At 36.9% G+C, this 23,690-nt stretch overlaps 1 protein-coding gene and 1 long non-coding RNA gene across 2 annotated transcripts; one reads left to right on the forward strand and one right to left on the reverse strand.

Moving 5' to 3' along the window:
- Nucleotides 1–2,263: 2,263 nt before the first annotated feature.
- LOC122830210 (ras-related protein Rap-2a-like) lies at nt 2,264–4,825 on the reverse strand. The gene is made up of 2 exons (XM_044115384.1): nt 4,621–4,825; nt 2,264–4,000 (listed from the first exon to the last, which is right to left on the reverse strand). Exon 2 carries the CDS (start codon nt 3,496–3,498, stop codon nt 2,872–2,874), a length of 627 nt encoding a protein of 208 aa, XP_043971319.1. The 5' UTR covers nt 3,499–4,000; nt 4,621–4,825; the 3' UTR covers nt 2,264–2,871.
- A 152-nt stretch (nt 4,826–4,977) lies between these two features.
- LOC122830211 lies at nt 4,978–10,317 on the forward strand. The gene is made up of 3 exons (XR_006370494.1): nt 4,978–5,220; nt 6,276–6,421; nt 9,957–10,317. It is a non-coding gene; the product is annotated as an uncharacterized LOC122830211 (long non-coding RNA).
- The last annotated feature ends 13,373 nt before the right edge of the window (nt 10,318–23,690 follow it).

A 23,690-nucleotide genomic window follows, 5' to 3' on the forward strand; every position in this document is an offset into this window, starting at 1 on the left:
ACATTTAATGAGTTCAGACGTGTAGAAGCTGAAGGGAGACACCTGCGCTGGATGATATGCCTCATAAACTCTAATTCTACCAGTCAGCCTTGACGCAGATGTATGCTGATAAAATCAGAAAACCTTTTGCTGCTTGGTTAATGAAAGGTGCTTGTGTTAAAATAATAGCTTACAATTCTTATCCATGCTTCGTTCTGATCAGGCCAGAAATCTGAGCCTGAACATCTTCAGCGTCAACGGACTAATGTCCCAACAAGACCTTGAGAAACTCATGCGTTTATCTTGATTCAAACTGATTGCTGTAAAAGTCTTTACAGGCTTGCCTGAAAAGTTAGACAGCTGCAGTTGATCCCGAATGCTGCTGCTTGAGTTCTCACTAAAACCAAGAAAGTAGAAAAGTCCTTACACTGGCTCTTTGTAACCCAGACAATAGACTTTAAAATACTTCTGTTAGTTTATAAATCACTGAATGGCTTAGCAACCGAAACACATTAAAGACCTGCTGTCATATCAACCCTTCATTCCACTCAGGCCTTCTGCTTCAAGTCTGCATCCTCAGAATCAGAACCAAACCTGGAGAAGCAGCAAATCAGTGCTGCAATAACCTTGAATAAACTTCCAGAAAACTGCAAAACTGCTGGAACCCTGAAGTGCTTTAATGCTTTAAATAAATGGCTTTAACTCTAGTCTAAAACCCATCAGTTTTAGACTAGAGTTGTCTTTAATAATAACTGGAATGTGGATTCATTCTGCTCTGGATCACAACTTTTCATTACTTCTCCATATTCTGCCACTGCAAGGTTTCTTTTTTGTTCTATTTGTAAATTACATTACATTTTATCACTGCACTGCGTTTTTTGCTGAAATGTGCTGTCTCGACTGATAGCTTTTATTTTGACACTCAATTTCACCGAAAATTTTACTCCAAATCAATACAATAAAAAAAAATTATAGATTTTTTTTTTTTATAACATCTTCACATTATATAAAGTGAGGTTGTTAGGAAAACACTAACATTTGCATTTTAATTTAAAAACCTCAAATATTTAGCACATAAAATGAAAAATGTTTTTTTTTTTTTTATCTATTTACAGTATGTATTTTTTCCCTGTGAATTATGGAACCAAGTACTTTTGCAGTTCACATGATAATGTAACATTATCATGTGAACATCTGACTGCAACAGATGTTCACACCAGCCCAAGTGACCTTACCCAAAATGTCAAAGGTCACAGAGGGATAGAAGCACAGATCAGAAAGAGGGGAAAAACCATTTAATGCACCTGGCATTGTCGTTGCATTTTTTCTTTCATTATAATCATCATCATCACACGACTTTCTAATATACTACAGCCCTAATTTTTGGTTTTATATTTTTGCTTTTCTGCAGAATTCAGAAAAAAACCTAACGTATGCTAACCGTTTACACCACACGTAGTAATGATTAGTCGAAAATGTATCAGCGAATCAGCAACACCTATTGATGTTTTAGCCACTTGAAAGAGGGACCCATTTCTCAAAGGGACTTTTTTTTTTTTTTCACCATTGTGAAATAGTAAAAAAATAAAATAAAATAAAAAAAAAATGGGGCAGAAGGAAGAGTAAATCCAAGAAGTGTATTTCAACAGTTATGTAAAAAGAAAAAAAAGCATGTATTTGTGTTTTTCACCAGCAGATGGCAGCAAGTTCCATTGCTGGGAACTTGATTCAGTGGAGCATGAAGTTTGTGTGCCAGGGATCGGTCCAGTGCACATTAACCAGCTGTTTTGAGTCACCTTCACAACGAAATGTAAACAGGGACAAAAAGGGATCAATTTTTGGCAACACAGATGTGGTTATTATTGACATTTTTAGTATAGATTTTGGCTCATTGACAGAAACCGAACAGCTGTCGCTGATAGTTAATGTGCTTAAGAAAATCAATACCAGCAGTGTCTATGTATAAATAGAGTTCAGAGATAGACTTATCTTCACAATATCTCTCCTTTCTTGTTTTTGGGAGAGCCTGGTTTTATCTCATAATGTTGCACAAAATATAAAAGTACTGTTTCATAATTTACTGGAGTATTCTCAAGTGTAAGAATTTATTTACAAATCATTCTAACCTTCATATGAGAGAACATATTCGCACATATGACGCTAATTTGTTTTTATTCAGCATATTTCATTCCAGCATCGACTTGAATCAACATTTTTATCATTTCATGTTTCATTTCTCCTAAATCTCAGTTTAATCCACTCAGCCACATTAAAACCACCTCAAACAAGTAATCCAGCAAGTTTTTATTCCACATTTATGTACAGTACATTTGTAAATAAATGGCTACAACATTAATAATTATTAACAATGAACATTTGTGATGGTACCTTTAAGAAAAAAAAACACATTTGAAAAGTGCATTTATGTTAATAACAGTATTTTACCACGGCTCACTTAACTCTCAATAGAAAAACAACATTTTGAATTTAAAAATTGTAAACACGATGTGCTACATGTCAGTTGCTTAATTACAAAAACGTATTTACACAAAACAGATGCTTATGCACAACATATAACAGACACCGTTTAAAACACTCTGCCAAACAGTCTACGGGCTGCAGCCTGGATATTTTATCATCATTATTCGACATGTGAATCCCATAAATTGAGCTAAATACCAGCAGGTCACTAACAAGCAGCCAACAAATGGAGTTAGTTTAACATCTCCTCTCGGGTATAAGTCAAAGCGTCTCTTTGTCCAGGGTTACTGTTGGATGTTCGTATGACTTAAGTCTCCAGAGTTTATCCTTTTTCTCTCTCTCTGTCCAGCAGAACTTAATTGGGCTTTCTCCAGGTTGTCTCCTTGTGGATCAGAATCTCTGCCCGTCTCATTATGACAGGATGCAGCTGTTGGTTTTGTTCATCGGTGGCCGAAAGTCGGTGCCCTTGGGGAAAGTCTCCCTGCGCCTGCGGAGCGCCGGGCTCAGGCGGCTGGGGAGGTTCACCTGCTGCAGGAGCTCCTTGAACACCTCCACCACGTTGGAGTTCTCCTTGGCGGACGCCTCCAGGTAGCTGTTGTTCCAGTCCATCTCCACGGTAGCCAGCACGTCGTCGGCGGACACCTGGCGCTCCTCCTCCCTGTCCGCCTTGTTCCCCACCACCACGATCGGCGTGTACTTGTCCTCCTTGATCTCCAGGATCTCGTCACGGAGAGTTTTGACGGCCTCCAGGGACTCGGGGTCATTCACAGCGTACACCAGGGCGAAGGCGTCGCTGTTTTGGATGGAGAGCTTGCGCATGGCGGGGAAGGAGTAGCTGCCGCTGGTGTCCAGGATCTCCACGGTGACTTTGACCCCTTCGATGTCGTACTCCTTGCTGTGCAGCTCCTCCACGGTGCGCCTGTGTTTCGGCTCGAAGGTGTCCTGGAGGAAGCGTCTGATCAGAGCCGTCTTGCCTACCCCTGCAGCCCCCAGAAAGACAACCCGCACTTGAGTCTTCTCCTTCACCTCCAGAGACATGTTTGCGCCTTTTTGGGTCAGCTTGTTGCAGAAAAGTCCAAGTTTGCTCCTTTTCACTTATCTGTACAACTACAAATTGCAACGCCTTTCCCCCCACTTGAAATTCTTTAAAACCCCGCTTTTGCAATCACACCTGTCTATTTTTATTTTGCCTGCTGATTTCTGACTTCTCCCATCAGTTGCCTCTAAGTTACTCATTAAGAATGCGGCTTCTCACACTTTCCTATTTATCCCCGCTTTCCAGAGCTCCTATCCCCTTCCAATCACAGCGAGGCAGCCTGTTGAAGCGCAATTTCCACTCAGCCAATGGCTATGGAGTATGCAAATCCGCGTGCGCACGGCCATCTCAGCAGACAAGGAGCCGATCTGAGAGCGAAATGTTCTGCAAGAATAACATTGAAAATGTAGTTTGAGCTGAGGCCTGATTATAATTTCAGACAGCTGCAGAACTCCTCGGGGGAATGCATCGTTTGTATGCATCAGCTCTGGCGGTGCAGACAGACTGAAAATGAAAGGAAATCAAAATGCGTTGAGATAATTGACTGCTTTGTAAAGTTTCTCTCAATGTGACAAGATCCGTTCCTGAATAAACAGCTCTCTGTGTCTCTCTCTGTGAGGGGAATTCTGAGTTATGTTACACCAAACTATTTATTTGAAGTCAGTGTAGAGCCTGCAATGCTTCACTTGAAATCAAAGACTGTGAACGCGCCGCGAGTTAAGTCGCATGCCAGGATCAGTTGCTTATATGAATTAAAATGAAAATAAATCTGGGTGTTGGATGTAATCTAGATAGATGTGTTATCATGGAGGAGTTTCTGATTTTATCTAGAAGGTTTGATCAGTTCTGACAATGAGGGGGAATCTGAGATTTACTGTAGTAGAGACATTCACACTGAGATTACTGCAAAAGATTGAACACCACTTGAATTTTTTGTGCATGTCTACGTGCAACAAAAAACTGGGCAACCAAAGTATTATTGTGACATAGGGAAGAAAAACAAAATGGCATGCATGCTTTCCAAATCTTTCTAACACCAACTACTTTCAGAAATCACTGTTAAGTGTGTGATAATTAGTGTAGCAAAACTAATACTGAGTACACCCTGAACTCATCATCCTCACTGTAAAATACTGCAGTGCTGGCATCACGGTGTCAGGTTCATCTTCTTCAGTGGGACAAGGAAGCTGGAGTTGTTAGGAAATGGATGGAGCAAAATCTGGTACAGATTTACACAGTTAGGTTTACATTAAAACCATGATTGTGGCAGTTTTATATTTAATCTGTGAGCACATTTCCCACCAATACTTTCTCTACCAGAAGTGTCAAACTCCAGTCCTCAAGGGCTGCTGTCTTGCAGCTTTTAGCTGTGCCTCTGCTGCACCACACCTGAATAGAATAATTAGGTCATTAAGGCTCTGGAGAACTGATCTACACAAGGAGGAGGTAATTCAGCCATTTTATTCCAGTGTTTTGTACCTGTGGCACATTTAAAAATTGCAGGACTGATTAAAAAGCTGTTTTACTGGCAGGTGTTTGCAGGTTCTGCATTATTTTTCACTGGTCTGGGTGAGTACCAGCCTGGTACTAGCAGGTCTCTCCTCAATTTCAACTGAAGTATTGGCATTTGAATGCTCCTCTGAAACCCTCTGTGGCTCTGGAACCAGAAAAAGCACAAGAGCAGAGACGACACCAGAGCTTAATCATTTCTGGAACCTTAAAGGGTGAGTGAATTTACAATGTTAAAATGTCTAAATGGATTACAGCATGTATGAAATAATGAGAATACTTTATAAAATTCACCACACAATTCGAAGAATTTATCAGTTTTGAACCAATATAGCAGTTTAGATTATTGCATTTAAAAAGCAGTTAAGGGAGAGTAAACTGTGAACAACGGACAAAAAACGTGCAACTGATTGACATTAAGAAAAACAAATGATGCTACGAAACAACTCAGTCATTAATGTGCATTGGTAGAATAGAAGAGTAAAATGACATAATGTCTGCTTTGATGGAATTTGATTGGTCAGTTTACCAACTCGTATAGTATATGAGCAGAAAAAGCCAAAATCTTCTACATGTTGTGTTTAATGTATTCATTAATCATACTGCCGATTTTCTGTTTGAATAAAAATGTATTCTAGTATTTATCAGTAAACTAATAACAGAACCAAAATCTGATGTTATAGATCTGCTGTATCCACAATCCTTCATTTGAGAAATAACAGAATTCTGTCAATAACATACTTGACGAAAAGAGATTTTCAGAAAATAAGTCATTTTAGTTAGAACTTTTCTTGGTGAATCTGTTCTGTATGTAGGAATATTTTCCATTTGAGGAAACAATCTGTGTTGTCCTCCAATAGTGTTGGTGCAAAATTTATTTAGTCTTTCTTTTTTCAATTTCAATTTGATTCTCAATTTTAGTCCACTTTACCAGGTCCCTGAAGTGCAATTCATTAATAAAACAAACCATTAATAACACAAAGATGAAAAGATCCATCTAACGCATATCAAAAAATAAATGCATGATTAAAACTTGAGCTAAAAATAAAACTAAACCACAGCAGTTCAACAGCAACGTTAAGTCAGGGAATTAATTGTACTTTTTTTTTTTTTAATATAAAAACAATGACTGTAGGAATATTTTCAGAAAATTCAGTCTAGATTCAGAACAGAAACATGTAGCTCAGTCACACGTGGCAATGCATGACTCTGCAGTCATACTCTGCTATCCTTGGTGCCTAATTAGATGCGATGCGGTGTCTATCTCCAGTTAGTCAGAGTTTGTTCACAAGAAGCAAGTCTAGCTCATGATCCTCTTAGATTTCCCAAGAGAGGCTTCGTCTCATGGACTGCGATTGCGCCTGCCCGCCTCAGTTCTGCAGCAGCTTGGAATCTTGACAAGTCCCGGGGAAAATGGTAACACCTCCCTGCTGTCCAACAGCTCTCGCTTTCAGAATGCACACACACACACACACACACACACACACACACACACTCACACCCCCATGTGCCCACACACATGCACGGTGTCCTCTGGGAACAGCTGTACCTGAGCTGGGCAGTGGTGCACAGCTCATCACTGTGGGAACAGTAACTCAAGATACCTTAGGCGAGAAATATCATTGGTTCTCCGGTTCTTTGGAGAGTGATTCATACTTCTGGAACTGTTCTGCGTTTTATCACATCAAACCCACAAATTTCAAAGTGTTTTCTTGGGAGTTTATGTGATTAAGCACTCCACAAATTTGTCTTTTATTGATGAATGACAAGAGAAAAAAAGTTAATGTTAATATTACAAATTAAAATTCTTGCTTACATTGTGTCAGAACCCACATAAAGAACAGAGTAAACATGAAGAAGGAGCTTTGGGCAGACAGGACTAAGATCTAACCTTTTTGGACAATATGCAAAGAATTGTGGCAAAAAAACTGACTGATTTATCTCCCCTGCTGCAAAGCATGGTAGTGGCAGCATCATGGTGTGGGGATGCTTATCATCAGCAGGCATGGGGAAGCTGGTCAGAGGTCATGGATGGAGCTAAATATAGGATAATCCTGCAAATGACCTGAGCCTGGGACACTGCTTCCTTCACAGACAGAACTACAACGGGATGGTCAAGATTAAACATTCATGAGTTCTAATTTTTCCCATCAATGTCGAATATACATGCTCACCACATCAGCCAATTAAAACCATTGACATCTGAGCTTGTTACATGACAAACTATGAAAGATTTTGATGGGTATGAATACTTTTTCAAAACAGCCTGAAATTAAGGATTTATTATGGAGTGTTTAAAATACTGTCTTCTTGTTATGTTGGTGAATAATCAGCTTTATCTTGTGTGTCGTAAACATTTCATTTAACATTGTAGCTTTATTGAGTTACAGTATATGAAACATCTTTTTGTTTTATCTTTCTCTCTTTCCTCGTAGTCTATCAATGAATAGAGTATGAGGCTCTTTATTTGATTAAGGGGAAAAAACTCAGTATAAATTTTTCTAAAAAAATGTTACATTATTGGTATGGATGAATTATTAAGCCACTCTGGCACTATGTACTCAATTTCTGACACATTCACATAAACAACCAGATTCCATGCATCATAAAACATTAAATCTCTCCAACAGGTCCTCTTGGTTTTGCACTTGAGAGTTTTTCATAGTTTTCCACGTTGCCGTCTCTTTAGGTTTACGACCAGATGTCGCATCTTGCTGCACTGAAATAAGCTTTCAAGTCTGATTTATGCTGGCAGAAATATTCTTAAATATTGTATACAACTGCATACCCTGGCGGTTTTTATTGCTGGTTGACTCAGTCAATATTTTCTGCTTTAAAGCATTCCTTTTGTTCACAGCATGTATTTATGTCCACTGAAAGCTTGTGAATTGGATCTATATCAGAAATAGCTCAGAATGAGCTCACTGGAGTATTTTTACCAGCCTTTCTCAGTTCCTGCTCCACCGGTGGCTTTGTTAACTGTGTCGTCGTGACACAGTTGTTCTGAATGTGCCTTTGTGTCTCAGTGGGTCCTTTGAATATTCACCCAGCCTCATTCAGAAAGAGATGTTTTATTCTGTTGTGTGTTGTTGCCGGCACACCAGGGACACGTCCTTAAATTTATGATACATTTCTTTAAACACTGGAAAAATACAATACACTATCGCTGAAAATTCAATAATATTGTAACATCATGCAACACATAAATATACAAGGGTTGGAATTGTTTTGTAAGGCAGGTTAATCATTATTTTGTCATTTACTCAAGAAAACAACTCAAAGATCTCTGGAACTTTTTTTACGTAGTGGTTTCAGATCCATCTTTCCAGAAAAATATCACAAGTAATGACACAAACTATTATTAGATTATGTGTCATTAAATGATTGCTTTAAGGCCACAAGCTCCTCGTGTTCAGAGAAGAGCGTTGTGTGTGTTTGTGTGTGTGTGTTGGGACAAGCTGGCCTGTCTTTCTCAGCCTCTGGCTTGTTCGTCTGCGTCCACACTCCTCTGGGAAGCAAATTCACTTCAGCGGCCATTCTGTCAGAAAGATGACAAGATGATTCTTTGGGAAACTGACAGATGCCAAACAGAAGTTTTGCCCTTAAGTGATAGTTGACCTTCATTGGCACTGAAATTTGTTTCCCCCTTACATTTCTTCTTAGTAGATGAAGGAAGGCTGTTGCTGTTTTGCTGCAGGCGCAGAGGGAGTTTAAATCCTAAAATCCCAAGAGAAACCTCAGACCACCTGCTGGTTTTCCAGCAAACATTGACAAGAATGAATTATGTACTGGCGATTCTAAATGGAATGTTCCTCTTTGACAAATGTATTTATTTTTTAAAATTCCACTTACTTTGATGCCACTGCAGTGACTCTGCAGGTGAACTCTGACAAGATCAAAACTCTAATTATCTCCCCAGAGAACCAGATGACTGAAATCAAACCAGACCTCAGAAATGTTGCTGTTATGTTTTGATTCTGCCATGTCACTGGAGTAACATTCTCATGGATTACAAACTTTTTTTTTTTTTTAAGCTAAGAAATATTTGCATAAAATTAACAACTTCAGGCTTCAGAACATTTTTGGCATCAGCTCATGGTAATCAGTGCTGCTGATTAGTTGTTGAAAGTCTTAATGGTCTTTGTTTCCCCTCCAAAAGCAGGAAAGCTGCTGTTAAAGTGTTGTGATCGTAACACTAAAATTTACTACCAGTTTTGTTTCAAATGATTCAAAGCATCCTTGATGCTATGGGGCGGTCTTTGTCTGGTGTGAAAAATATATTTTTTAAACGACTCCAAAAACAATATTTGTCTTTTCAGGAAAACAATCCTCAGTATAAAGATTTGCTACGCATTACAGAACATCAACACAACAACCTTGGCATTACTTAATATTACAGTTGTCTCACTAATACTTTCTTATCTTTAACAAACTGATAGTTTGATTGTTTCTCTCGGCTCCTTAGAGCAACAAAAAAGCACCTGTTGAATCTCCTTAGTTGGTGTCCTCTGTTTATTAGTACAGTCCCAAATAATGTAATAATGCCTTTTAAATGGAGCAGTGAGTATTATATGAACTCGACACATGACCAGTTGTCTGTCATGATGGGCTGCTGCCGCCGTCGTAAAAATCTCCCGTCTGTGCATTGATGACACTTAGATGATAACAGTGCCTCAGTCTCACCTTGTTGAACCAATTTCGGTTACACATACTAGGTAAATAGTGAGTAGGAAATGTTAATGGGTGAGATGATCCAAACTTTATGGTTATGTCTGGAGTTTATGGCTGTTCAGGTGAAATTTGCCGCTCCTCCTTTTACTTCATGACTTTCTTTGGAAGACCGTAAAATGAATTTATCACTTAATGTGTTAAATCATGTTAGAAACCCAATAACATAAGGAAAGATGGCTTTTTGTATTGTGACTGGATTTGTTTTCTCATTGTTGGACAGACAGGTTAGCTGCTACGAAGCACCGTTGCTGTGGTCCTTTTAACTGAGACGGAGCCGTGCAGATAAGGATTACCCAGGCCAGGAGAGAGAGATAACAATTCTCAATCTGTAACCATTTACCACAAGCATATCCGTGTGTATCATAAAACTTTGCTATGTGCTCCATTTTTCATTCAAAATGTGTTTAATGTTTGCTTAATTCTTTATGCACTGCAACAATTTATAAATGAATTTGAAGACATTATGTCTTCAGACTCATTCAGTTTGAGGAAGAATAAATTAAGTTGCATGGGAGAAGATTGTTTTTTGTCCTTGGTGTGTATAATGTGAAAAAATGTAATAAACAAAACCACAGTTGCATCCATTGTCCTTGTAGATGAACTCCAACAACAAACTCTGCTGTTCTCCAATGACCTCCCATCATATCTGCCTAATTAGTATGCAACTACACTTCTTTCAGGTTCAAGAAGATTTATTGCGTCTCACTGAAGATTGTTCCATAGTTTTTCAACTAACCACTTCAGATCCTCACTTCATGCGCCAGATGGCTTGCTCTACAGGACAATGTAAACAGTCCCAGGTCAGGCACTTCCAAGAAATATTTGCCAGGTGGCTGGATGAGGCATCAGTCTTTTCCCAGTAGCCTTAAAAATGCATTATGCTACAAAGCCAACTCCTGATGGACACAGTGAGGAAGGATAAAAACTTCCACATTAAATTTAAGGAGGGTTCTGGATCAGTGAGCTGTTCTCTTGCAATCAGAGTTGGAGGTTTTGAGTCCCCATTTCACACATTGCTGTCCACTCCTGCAGCTTCATTAAGTTGTATACAGGTCTGCCTACAGATTGAGTTTACGCTGGTTAAATGAAATTCATAACGCTGTGAGCTAGAAAAGTGCAAAATGACTTTATTGCATTTTCTATTTACTTACTACATAATTTATCTGCACTAATTCTCTAACCCTGTTTGCCAGCCATTTTAAGGCACAGCACTGTTCAGTGTCATCATAAATCTTTGCTAAACAAAACCAACTTCATAAAATCACAAACAAACATTGGCAGTTTAACAAGAAGAGAACCGGAGTCAGTTGAAAGACATGCCTGTTGCAGCCTGGATTGTCTCGACAAACCAGGCTGCAATTTCTGATTATGTAACTTAATGCATGAATTAATGTAAGCGGCTGATTGCTCCTGAGGACTTTGTCCCTGTTTAATGACAGCTGTTCCAGTTTAAAATGAAAAACTTCCTTCACTTTTATTCCACACCATCTGACCTCCTTGTCTGACATCGGATAATTATTGTTAAGGTGACCAAACCTTAACCTACAGAGTTCATTGCTCTGCGTGTCATTATTAAGTGAAATGTGTGAAGTATACTTAACTGTCATGAACTGCATTGAGTATTAGATGGTGACTCAAGTTATCGACGTCATACTTAATTTAGACTCCTACCCTGGAGACCTGAGACTTGATGTGGTCTTCATCTCATGTAATGAAGAGTAAAGGACCATTCAGTTGGGCTTTGTTGGTCATTTTATCACTGACTAATTGTGTTCATCGGAGCTGTAATAATGGTTTTGAGCAGCGACTGGGTCAGTAGATAAAATCCCACTGACCCCAAATTAGAGATGGCATTGGCTGCGAGCAAAGCACTGATTTTCTTCACTGCCCTTTGATTTTTTTCCTATCATGTTTTGCCTCTTGTGCACTCTGGAGAGATACTTTAGTCGCTGTTTCATATTTTACAGCAACGGAAGATTTCAAGGAGCAACTGGAGAAAATGTATGGACCAAAAAAATTCTCCAAAATTCCTGTACTGTTTATGTTTTGGGTCTTAATACTTTAAGAACCTCCTTGTCATTCCAATGTTATCAGCAGAATACAGGAGGATAAAAGTTGATCCGTTCTGGATGAACTGACTGGATGTTTTGGATAAGAAAACCTTTTGAAAATTTTGCAGTGATGGTCTACAAATTCATTAGGTTGGACCAGATCTTAGCGCATACTTGTAGAGCAACCAAAATTATAGGAATTTTGTTCATAATACATTTTTAAGTGTCCAATATTTTTTAAGAGCAAAATCATAGTGAGAATGTAATCAATCTCATGAAAAGTTAATAGATATGGACTCTACTAGTTTTGTGTGTTTTTTTTATTTTTTCAAAATAACCTTATGGATTTTGCTGTATTTTGAATTAGATTTTCAGTGATGCAAAGACAGACACCTCTGTGGGGTTTGTAGAGGAAACAAATAAGACTATTTGATTATAAAATGTAGATATATAGGGATATTAAATTTACTGCTAGTCCACAAAGTAGAAAATACATTCCTCTAAGTTGTAAAATACAATCTCTGATCTCTCTAGATTTTAATTATTACTAATATTATTGTGATACAGCAACAAAAACTATCCACAGCTCCCAAGTAATCAGATTTAAAAGGCTGAATAATATTTTATTTCCCGTTGCACTTTATATTTTACACTTGCTCTCTTTTCTCCTCACCACATACAGACAAAAAATAAGAAAGAAAAAAAGTCTCCTGATATTTTTCATATATCCTGCAGGTTGTTTTGATTCCAAGTTTCTATTTTGGGATTCCATTGCTCCTTGTCTTCTATCTGCATTGTGAAACAGTCAGTGATGCACAATATCACCTCTGCAGAGATTTTCAGTGCACTCGGACGAGTACCGTCTCTCTTTTCAAGACATTCATACTAGACCAGATTAGACTTGTCTCCTGGAGCTACGCACACTTCTTCAGCCTCGGTTGCTCTGTTGTGTCCTGCTGACGTACGAATGCTAAATGCTGAAATGGTTTTCTCTCTGGCAGCCATCTGTAGTGCCGAGGTGGCTTTTTTTTTTTTTAACAAACTTTTAAAAAGTTCACATGGAGCTCAAATCATGATTGTTGACCTCAAATAAACTAAGATTTTCTTTTATTAGTCAATGAGCTACAATGCACAAAACAAAACGTATTGGGATTAGAATTTTATGTGCACTCATCAGGAGACTGAATATTAATGATTTTCATTAATATTCAGTTGAAGTCTTTGTTTTTCATTCTGTAATGATTAAACCACATAACATTTAAACTTTAAAGATAAGAATATATATATTTATTTATCCACATGGGACATAATTACACATAGAAGCTCAAGTTCATTCAGTTATTTACTGAACTCTTTTAATAATTGGTGCTGTACATTTTTAAATGTCTATTGACATTGACCAGGCCTCGACTTAATAATGTCTTATTAGTGATTATGATTGACGGCTGCTGATGGTTTCTTTTATTTTTTATTTTTTTGGATTGTTTTGGAAGCACAAGAATAATTTATTTAATGACACTCTTTGAATTGCTGCAGACTCAGAACAGAGGGAAAGTCCAAGAGATTTCGAGAAAATTCAAGAAGGAAAATGAAATATTAATAAAATTTTGGAACATGTTTTGGATTCATTTTTGAACATGAACATAATTATAGAATGGTATGTAATTTTAAGATATTTAGACTACTGTTCACTTTGCCAGATCTGGAGGAGGACCCAAACCTTTTTGTTTAACCTAAACCCTTAAATTAAACCCTTAGATTTGTGGTTCTGGGGAACCAGGTGATTACAAAAAGAAGAGCAGAGATGCTACTCCCAAGTTGTCCACCTTCCGAAGGAGATTAAACTACATACAAGTGGGAATGCTTGTACTGAGTTTATTTGAGCCTCCATGCATGATTTTGACCCTGAATGGAATAAATAACCTCCCAAAGAAATTCAAAATTCACATTTTCAAAGAATATTGATGTTGTGTGTTGTGATATAATGCTACCCTAAAACCACTTAGCTTAAATAAAATCAATATGACAATTGTGTCCTTGATGACTGAATGTTAATAATACTTTACATTTCACTGTGATTAAAATGCTATCCTTGACTTCCTGCAAAGTAGAATGGTTGGGTAACAAATCAACATGAAGCTTAATTACACACAAACCCTTTTAGTTGAGATATATGTTTACTGACTGAACAGTTTATAAAGTATGTGCATGTCCATTCCTTAAATCGTATTAAGCATCACTCCTGAAATTATCCATGCTAAAATGTATGCCGTAGACACTATTTTAGATCAGTGCCCTTTAACGTGATTAAATGTTGGTCAGATGATTAATAGCAGTGGTCAAGTGTAAAGAACGAAGACCCAGATTAAAATAGAGGAGTGACAATCAATTAATCTCTGAATTATGTAAATCATATTACTTTCAGAGGACAATATTCAGAGAGGATATTGCAATGACAATGAGTGGGGTGAGCACCACTCATCTGGAGGTAAACAAGGCATCAGTCAAAGAAAATACTAGCAGATGAATCTCTGTGAAGACATGAATCTTAAAAGAGCTGAGGACACTCTTCATACATTCAAGCTATTTTAACAAATGTCTACATTGTTTATGTTTTACATAGGAATATTATGGAGAAGGTTTTACTGCTATTTGCTGCGTGGTAATATACAGTCATGTTAAAAAGCGCTTTCTTTAAAGATTCCTTCCTTCTGACTTTTTCTTTCAGATTCAGTGATGTCAGACAAAAGTAACTTGAGTAAATCTAAAAAAAAATAAATAAAATGTAAATTTTTCAAATTGAAATTTTGCTTTTGAACAAATATTTTTAACACTACTATTTGGGATTTTTATCCGTGGGAATGAACTGTGTTTGCTACTTAAAGTACCCAAAAAAAGCTTGAAAATAGAAGATGGAGTAAAGTTCTCACAGAGACACAAATCTTTTTCAAAACATGAACTAAATAGTTGGATTATCCCATTAGTCTGATTTACCTCTGAGTCTCCCGCTCCAGTCTGTGACCTGGAAACCAAACTCAGCAAAACATTTGGGAGGCTGTCTCAGTTCCTAACAGGCGGCCAGGGGCGAGAGGAGTGAAAAGGCTTTGTGAAGCTGCAGCATCACGCAGCAGATGATCAGGGATGTCTGAGGCTGGCATCCCACTTTGAATGTGAATTAAAAATAGAGATGTTGTCACAAACATCATTATGGCTTAACTGACAGACATCCTAAAATACAGACTGGAACAAAACAGTGGACAGGGAGTGCAGCTGTATCACTTCTGATATGTAATTGATGCTGTTCTAAAATGACGGCACTAATACAACGATGCCTCATGATATTAAACGCTGCCATTGTCACACTACGCATCTTATGTCTTGCGCCTTCCATTAATTATTTCCATTTTTCTGGACTCTTTTGTTTTCTGTTTATGAAAATAAAAAGAATCGGTAAAAAATAGATTGGGATCTCTTACAAAGATGATTTTTAAGGTTGGTGCTTTCAGAGAATTGTAAATTCAGCTTCCAAACATTACTTCAACTACTGTTAAGTTCCGAGCTTCCTTATTTATTAAACTCTATTAAATTTTAGTGAAACGAGACACTCTTTATCATCCAAGTGATATTTTAGTTTGAAACCAAAACCCCTGAGATGCAAGCCCACTGATCAGACGTTATCTCTGTTCCACTTAAATGCAGAACTCTTGATGGATAATCAGATGAAGTGAAGCCACTCAGCCGGGCAGCTAGATATCATGACTCACCTCAGAAACCATGGATTAATCTATTGGCTTCTAAAATAAGCCTGTTTGTATGACGGTGACTCACAGCCAAGACATTTCTGGAAAGCCAATAAGTAAACCTAGTCAAAGTTTGAACAGGAAGTCCTGGTTACTTATTATCTGAAGTTTGTTTTTAATCACAATATCAAAAATATTCACAGCACTTTAACGGTTTCACATGTTTTTGAGGTTACAGACGTCAGTGTATTTTATTGGTGTTTGATATAACGGATAAACTAAATGCTGAGTATAACTGTGAAGTTTGAGGATAAGAATATATGGTTTGATGTCAATGCAAAAATGTTAGCTTAGTGTAAAATAAAAAGGTTACTTTCCTCCTGGCAAACTCAGACTATATTTACATCGCAATTCTTTATATTTAATGTTAATATTTTTGCTTATTTTCAAGCCTTTTCCCCAACATTTGTGCACATTTTAATTTAACCGTGAGCTCCATTAAACTCCAGTGTGAGCCATCGACAGCCATGAAAAGATGCACACATTTGGCATGATTTATTTAGTTCAAATAGGTTTTTAAGAACCAGACAAAAAGAAAACGCAATCAGTAGGATAGAGAAAACATGTGCATACATTACCAAGAACAAAATAATTTGTTTACCATTATTTATCTGTTTGAAAAAGAGCAGGAGGAAGTGAACAATTATTCAGTCCTTCCCCTTATCTCAATTTAAATAAATATATTGCCTCCTGACTCAATAATTATCAAAAATTTGTCATTAAACCCATGTTATAATATTCATGACGTCAGATGCAGAACACTTTATACATGGAAATAAACATGGATGCTACACATATCAGTGTGAGTTTATACATTCTTAAGGTTGTGTCCCATTTTGTAAATTCTGTTTTGTATTTTGTCGTATTTATTTTTATATTTTGTGTATTTACAAACTTAACAATACCCCACCTTTAATTTCAAAGCAGAACTACATGCTATCATGAGGCAGCATGGAGATTAAATAATTTTCAAATCAGACTGAGACATCTCCTGTGAACCCAAACATAAACTATCAAGTCGTGACTTTAGGTAAACTTTGTTTGATATTAACATTGATTTAGTGGAAACAGAAGAACTAAAGAGAAAATATTTTTTCCCTAGCACTGTCTGCTCCGTTATCAGTTTTGCTTTTCTGATCTTACCCATTTAATTTATTTAAGAGTCAAAATTTTAGTTGCCAATATTTCCAGATAACAGGTAGGATAAAGATTTTTTTCCACTGCACTCAGTCTGTCGGATCTATATCCTCACAGAATGAGTCTTCATGCATTTGTGCGCTTGTGAGTCAGTCGCAGTCAGATGGTTTGTCGGTTTGCACTTGGCTCAGCAGTGTGACAGTTGGATAATCAGCCATGTCACATCTTGTTGGATTCATCACTGCGATGGACCAAAGTTTCACATGATAAAAAGATGACAAAAATGACTTGAAACAGGATTTAAAGTAGTTATACATTACTCACTGTCATTCTTGTTATTCTTCTACTGACCGTTCATTGACATGCAGATAAATCTAAATATTGTTCCTCCCTCCAAAAAAACACTAATAAATAAAGCAAAAAGAAGGTATTCCTATATCAGTAGTTTCAAATCCTATGTTGGAACTTGTTAGACAAAAATCATGATTTCCATTTTTATGATTTTGTGAAAACAACTTTATCGGTGTATTGATAAACAACTATCAAAAAAGAATGTGAATCAATTTTCATTTAGACAAAAGACACTTTTCACTTCCTAAAAAATTATTTTTTTTCCAACTGTGGGTATATTCAAATAGGGAATTATTTGTGTGTTTATTTTGACTTCTAAATGATTATGTATTCTGCCGTACAGGTGCAAACTTAGTCAGAGCTCAAGCAAAGCTGGTGATGACTCATCGTAAACCTCTCTGTTAATCTTAAAGCCTGTGGTGGTTTGACAGAAGATGGACTGTTTGCTCCTAATCCACATATCAACACATTAGGGACTCATCAGTTCCAGCTCGTACTGACATTGGAGAAGGCGCTTCTTTTAATCATGAACATTTTAAGGTCAGCTTGGTTTGGTTTCATGCAATTTTAAACAAAAGAAGAAGTCTTTTGAGATTTTTAAGGCACATGATCAGGATGCCTCCAGGTTGAGTCCTGTTTTATGTTTTCTAGCCATGACACTGATGAGGAGACCCGAGAGGAAGACCAAGGTTACGCTGGAGAGGCAGCATGTTTTCTCTGGCTTGGCTATACCAGGCTCATTCTGGAAGCTCATCTTCCAGAATGAGCTTCATGGGTGAATGCATATCTGCTCTTTCCTTCTGCACCTTTTGCCCAGTATCTCATTTAACAGAATGGGAGATTAAGATGATCTCAGATATTGAAATCCTCCATCATAAATTTAATTATATTGAATACTACCAAAACATTAATCATTTCAGTCACTCAGATCATCAATTGAAACACATAATATAGATTATATAGACAGAGATATAGCGATTATTGTGTATTTTCCAGGCACACAGTGCCATTTTTAACACAATCAAGTAACTGTTACCTTCACTTTTTATGAAAAAGCTATATCATGTATGACTTGACATCATAGCACTATCTGATACCTTGAATTTGGCCTTTGTCTCTTTAAGACTGTTTAAATCTACTCAAGAACTGAACACAACTATTTTAAATTTCACTCAGTAGTTCAGTTGTAGCACTCTGAAGGAATTTAATGACTTTATAATTAATAAAAGACACATATCGGCTTAGCCATTCTCTAAGGAAGACAAAAGTATCAAGAAATTATTTGTCACAAACCAAGCTAAAAAAAAAAGTCCCTAATTTACAGTAATATACCGGCAGCTGTGGTTGCTAGAAATGTAGCGTAAAATACAGTACAATCTGTATTCTAAATTAGGATTTAGAATTTAATATCAATATTTGTTGAAATAATGTCTCTGTAAAAAACATATTCAAACAAACTTGAAAAGAAGAAAATAAAGTGGAATCTGTGGCATTTTTGCTCAGGGACATGTTACTTTCAGAATTTTGTTTTTGATTTGAACATTGAAAGAAAAACATCCGTTGATCAAAATAACAAAAAACATTTAAAAAAAAAAGAAAAGAGAGGAGCCTTTGAGCTGCTTGTCCTAAATTACACAAAGCATTTCATTTCAACAACTTTGTATAAACGATAAGTGCCTCAGGATCAGGTAGGTACATTTGAAAATCAGCGTTTCCATGGAAACTGAGCTTAGCAAACTTATTTACGAAGTGGATAAAAAAAAGGAAAGATAAAGTGCAAAATGTCAAGCATAAGGGGAAAAAAAAAAACCCCGATGTTGCAGCTGGTGCATATTTTCCACAGAACAGCTGCGTTTATTTTGAATCATTTTCAGCTTATCTATTAATTTTTATTTAATTTTATCCATGCTGTCTTCTTTGTCAGATGTGTTCACAACTAAAACAGTTATGCCAATGAAGAAGGTATAGAAAATATGCAAATGTTTGATGGGTATAAAGACCAGCTAAGCTGTCTGTCAGCTGTTTTTGTTGTCTTTTGTATTCACTTCTGCCAATCTTTACATGTAGACAAGATGTGAAATAAAATTAAAAATCAAAATCCTTGAGGTTTTTATGTTTTTCATCATTTTTATTTTTCATGTTTCCATCCATATAAACTGTTCATGGGTCTGTTCTCAGCAACCTGCTCTACCTGGAGGGCAGGAATTAAAGTAATGTACCAACATCTCCAGAGATGTATCCACTTTCTGCATGTCAACAGAGACAGACCCCCAGTAAATTAGTTTATTGTCTTCCTTTGGGATTGTTCACAATTTTCCTCAGTTAGTCTAATGAAACCTGGAACTGACAGTAAGCTGTTTTTATTATTTCCCACCAAGTTCTGTATGAACGCTGAGCTCATCCTGTAAAACGCTCATGGAAAGTCAGGTGGAAAAAAAATTAACTCCACCCATCACAGCTGAACATTAAATCTTCGGTTCCATATTTTGTTTGGTGATGATAATTTAATTCAAATCTAACAACATTGAGGAATGTAGGTAATTTTCTTTAAAATGTAAGTGTTTTTAAAAACATATCAATTTAGTAATAAACTAATTTCAGACACGAAAAACTTGAGGAGCTGTTCAGAGGCTAAAGATGTTTTTAGTGAACCAAGCCATAAGAGAACCTGCTGAATTCCCATCATTACTGTGATTTATGATGGGTGTAGCTTTCCTTTTGCCCATTCAGCTCCCCATGACCACAAACAGGATTAACATAAAAAGGAAGACCTATCATAGTGTTGAGTGAGCAAGAGTAGACAGTGTCATTATGGATGGATAATTTATTGCACCTGATACAGAATTTAAACATAAAAGAAAGCAACTAAGGGAACTGGGACCAAAAGGTGAGCAGCAAAAAGAAACCAGCATGGAAAGACCAGGGAGAAAAGACCACTGGAGTGCTTAGTAGCTGAGTTACATAGCAGAATGAATGTCAGCAATGGGACGGTGGGTATTACGCAGAAAGAAAACACAAGGATGCAGGAAAAATTACATCCAGGAGTGTAAGCCATAAGACAAACCAAACACATAATAAATACTGGAAATAAGGAGGATTTTCAAGTATTATGAAGAGAATAGAATACAGATCTTAAAATATAAACATCAAGAATAAAACAGAAACCCTGGTTTACAAGAGAGAAACCAGAGACCGCATCATGACAATTCAAGCAGGAATACATGTGAACTGTGCTTATTTAAGTGAGGCATCATCTGCTTGTGTTTCACCTTATAATGTTGACCTTTTCATAATAAATTTACCATCCATTCAGTGCATCACATAATATACTGAAGAGTTTTGTTTCACTGAAGTTTTGCAAGAATAATTCTTTATCTTCAAATTAACGAGGTGAAAAAGCAGAAGCGTTTGGACTTATGTCGTCAAACTGTAAAATTCTGATTTTATTGTAAATTGGTCTTAAATCCGAATGTGGTTTCCAAACACACATCTGTCATGTAAAAACTTTAATTTACTAATTCTGTTAGCAGATTATTCTGATATTTTTCTGATCACCTAAAATCCACTTTAATAACTGGGTTTAAATCCGTCAGTATCAATCTGATGCCATAATCCAAAATCCCTTTCATCATAAACCACCTATTGTAGGATAGTTTGACCATATCTTTTTAACATTTATGATTATTTCTGATATTTATAGTGGGGAGCTGTCCTGGGTGTTCCCTGGCACTCACCCATTCACCAAACTCCCCTCCATCTCCTAGCTTCAGATGACAGTGCATTTCTAGCAGCAAGAAAATTCTAATATTGTGACCCACATGTTTTCCCCTCAAGTAGATGATGTATAAATAAATATGAATACGCAGTTCTGATGCTGTGACCCAGAAACTGAGTCATCAAGAGTTCTTGTTCAGCTTCATTTTCCTCACACAAACGTTCCCTCCTGGATCTCGTTGTTACGGCGCCATACCAGGGTGAATCACTGCAGCTGTGTTGAGCTATCATTGTTTAACTTTGTGTGATCGCTGGATAATTTCATGTCCCTAATGGTGACATATCTGGGGCACGTTGTTGCGGAGTTTTAACTGTGGATGCTTTTAGTTAGTGCCAGTGAGGTGATACAGGCTCAACGCTACCAACGAGTCATTATCACCTCAAATATTTCACATTAGGTGATTCTATCTTCAGGGGAAACTTCAGTATTAAAATCTTTAGTGAATGTAACATGTTGAACTAAAGCTGTACCAGTGAAAAGTTTGACCTACTTTTCTCAACCAAAAGCTTCACAGACTGTGAACTGAGATAAGATGTGATGATTGAGGAACAGATTGCAGTGTAAAAGTATGTCAGTGGTTGTTGATGTGGTTTACTTTAGCATAAAAAAATAATATTTATTAAGATGTCTTCTCAAAGTGTAAGGCTGTCTATCAAGCTAATGACCATGTCTGAATAATTAACTTACATATTTGGTCATATGACTTTATTAAGACTCAAGATTACGACTTTGACTTTACTATGTGAATGTTGACTTTTTTCTTTGGTATAAGGAGCATCTTAGAATTTGACTTGCATAAATTATGAATTTATGCACGTCATTATGGGAAATCATGAACTATTTGCAGTCTTTAAAACATATTTTCTTTACTTTATTTGTGAAAGTGACAAAATGCTGATTCTCTCAAAATCCTGTACCTTATTGTATAGTATTTTGTCTCGTCTTGAGCTGGATATAATATTACACCCCTCTGAGACACTGAAGTAGATCTATATTTAAAATTTGAATATGCTTCAATAGAGTTTTGAATACTTATAAAACCTTTTTTTGTTTTCAGTGTTGTGGCCAAACTTCTTTCCACCACTTTTTCTTCCATTTCAGTTTTTCTTTCTCCCCAAGAAGGCGTGTGCTGTTTTATTTATCACACGTTGTACTATGCTTTTTTTGAGTTCGTTGCATAACATTGGATGAGTCAATACTGAGCTTTGATAAATAATTCTGTTGATAATTTTAGATATTTCATACAGAACTTCTCTTTTTATTATGTATGAGGCTTTGGCTCTGTTCATTCTCTTGAGTGGAAGGGAGAAGACTCAGGATGACAGATTCTTCTTGTGGCTTGCAGGCTTTTATTTTGTGCTCGATGTATGAATCAGAGGGAAATGTTTCTCCCCGCCTGTCTCCCTGTCCTTCATGTTGACCCTTGGCCTTTACTGTGCCGGTGACCCAGACTGTGCAGGACTCTCACATGTGCAGAGTTGCTACTTCAGGGCTGTCACAGTATAGCTCATTATGAGACAAGCTGATAAACTGAAACGGTGACTAACACTTGAATGAGTGCGTGGAAGTGTGTGTGATCAAATTACTGTTGTTGAAAGCAGGGTTTTCAGGGCACATGTTAAGCAAAATGAATACCTTTGACTTCAGTCGATAAGTCATGGATCCACATCATTAGAGCAGCTTTATTGTTTCATTTGAACTGCCAAAAAAGTTACATATTGGACACTCATCCATTGTTCTACACTTTGCTACAGAAGCGTACAGAAGCTTTGGATCCGTGGCTAATGGAAAACAATTACTTGCTGGAGGCATAGACTCAGTTGAAGTTTTAAAATTATTACATCTGATTTTACTCAATTACTAAAGTTTGGCTGTGAAATATCATGAAGTAAGCTGTAGCTTAGTCCTACTGTAATGAACATTTTAAATAACCATAAAAATAAATATCAAACATGTTCTAAATAAATTCTATTTATTAATAAAATCCTATTCACATTGAAACTTTATCTTCTTTTTACTTACCATGTCTTATTTCAAGGAGAAATAAGGAGAGGAGAAGTCCGATATGCAGCAGTTTTCAACAGTCTTGTTGAAAATGGAGGCATGTGAAGAGGGGCGTGGCTTTTTCCAAGTGTCGTCTTTAACCCAACCGATTGGGTAAATCTACCCAAACCCTGAGCCAACAGAAGTTTTCAAGCTGTAGAGCTCCGGTAAATTTCTGACCCAACTCTTGAGTTATGAATTTTGACCCAATATTTGGTCAAACTGACCCAACCTATGACCCAACAGTTTCTACCCAGAAATTGGGTTATGAAAATAACTCAGCATTTTTTACTGTGGACGCTATGAAGCTTTCCAGAAATTGTGAAACTATCCTGTAGGGAGTAGGGCCACAACATCTTCAGCAATAAAATGTCATAAACATTCCCTCTTGCTCCGACTTTAATTGTTCAGTATTTGGAAGCTTGACCAACATAGACTAAATGTTTTTATTTCTTGACTAAATGTCTTTATTTCTTTACTAAATGTCTTTATTTCTTTACTAAATGTCTTGGTTCACTTCCTCACTTTAAAGATGCTTCGCAAATATTATCTGAATGTTTCTAAAACTGGAATACAAATTGTATGTTGGACAGGTAGATCAATCTCTGATCATTGTGTCTCTTACTCTGAAGTGAGGACAGTAGAGTTGTTTTAACAAAACAAAATCGTCTTTGTGTGTCTGTGAGATCACAGATTGATATTTAAGAGAAAGTGAGATTCAGTTTGACCCTGTGAAAGATCTGTTCTCTTATCCAGGCTCAATATAAGGTGTGTTGCAAATATATTCACTCCTTCTG

Source organism: Gambusia affinis, linkage group LG04, assembly GCF_019740435.1.
Source record: "Gambusia affinis linkage group LG04, SWU_Gaff_1.0, whole genome shotgun sequence".
Lineage (NCBI taxonomy): Eukaryota > Metazoa > Chordata > Actinopteri > Cyprinodontiformes > Poeciliidae > Gambusia > Gambusia affinis.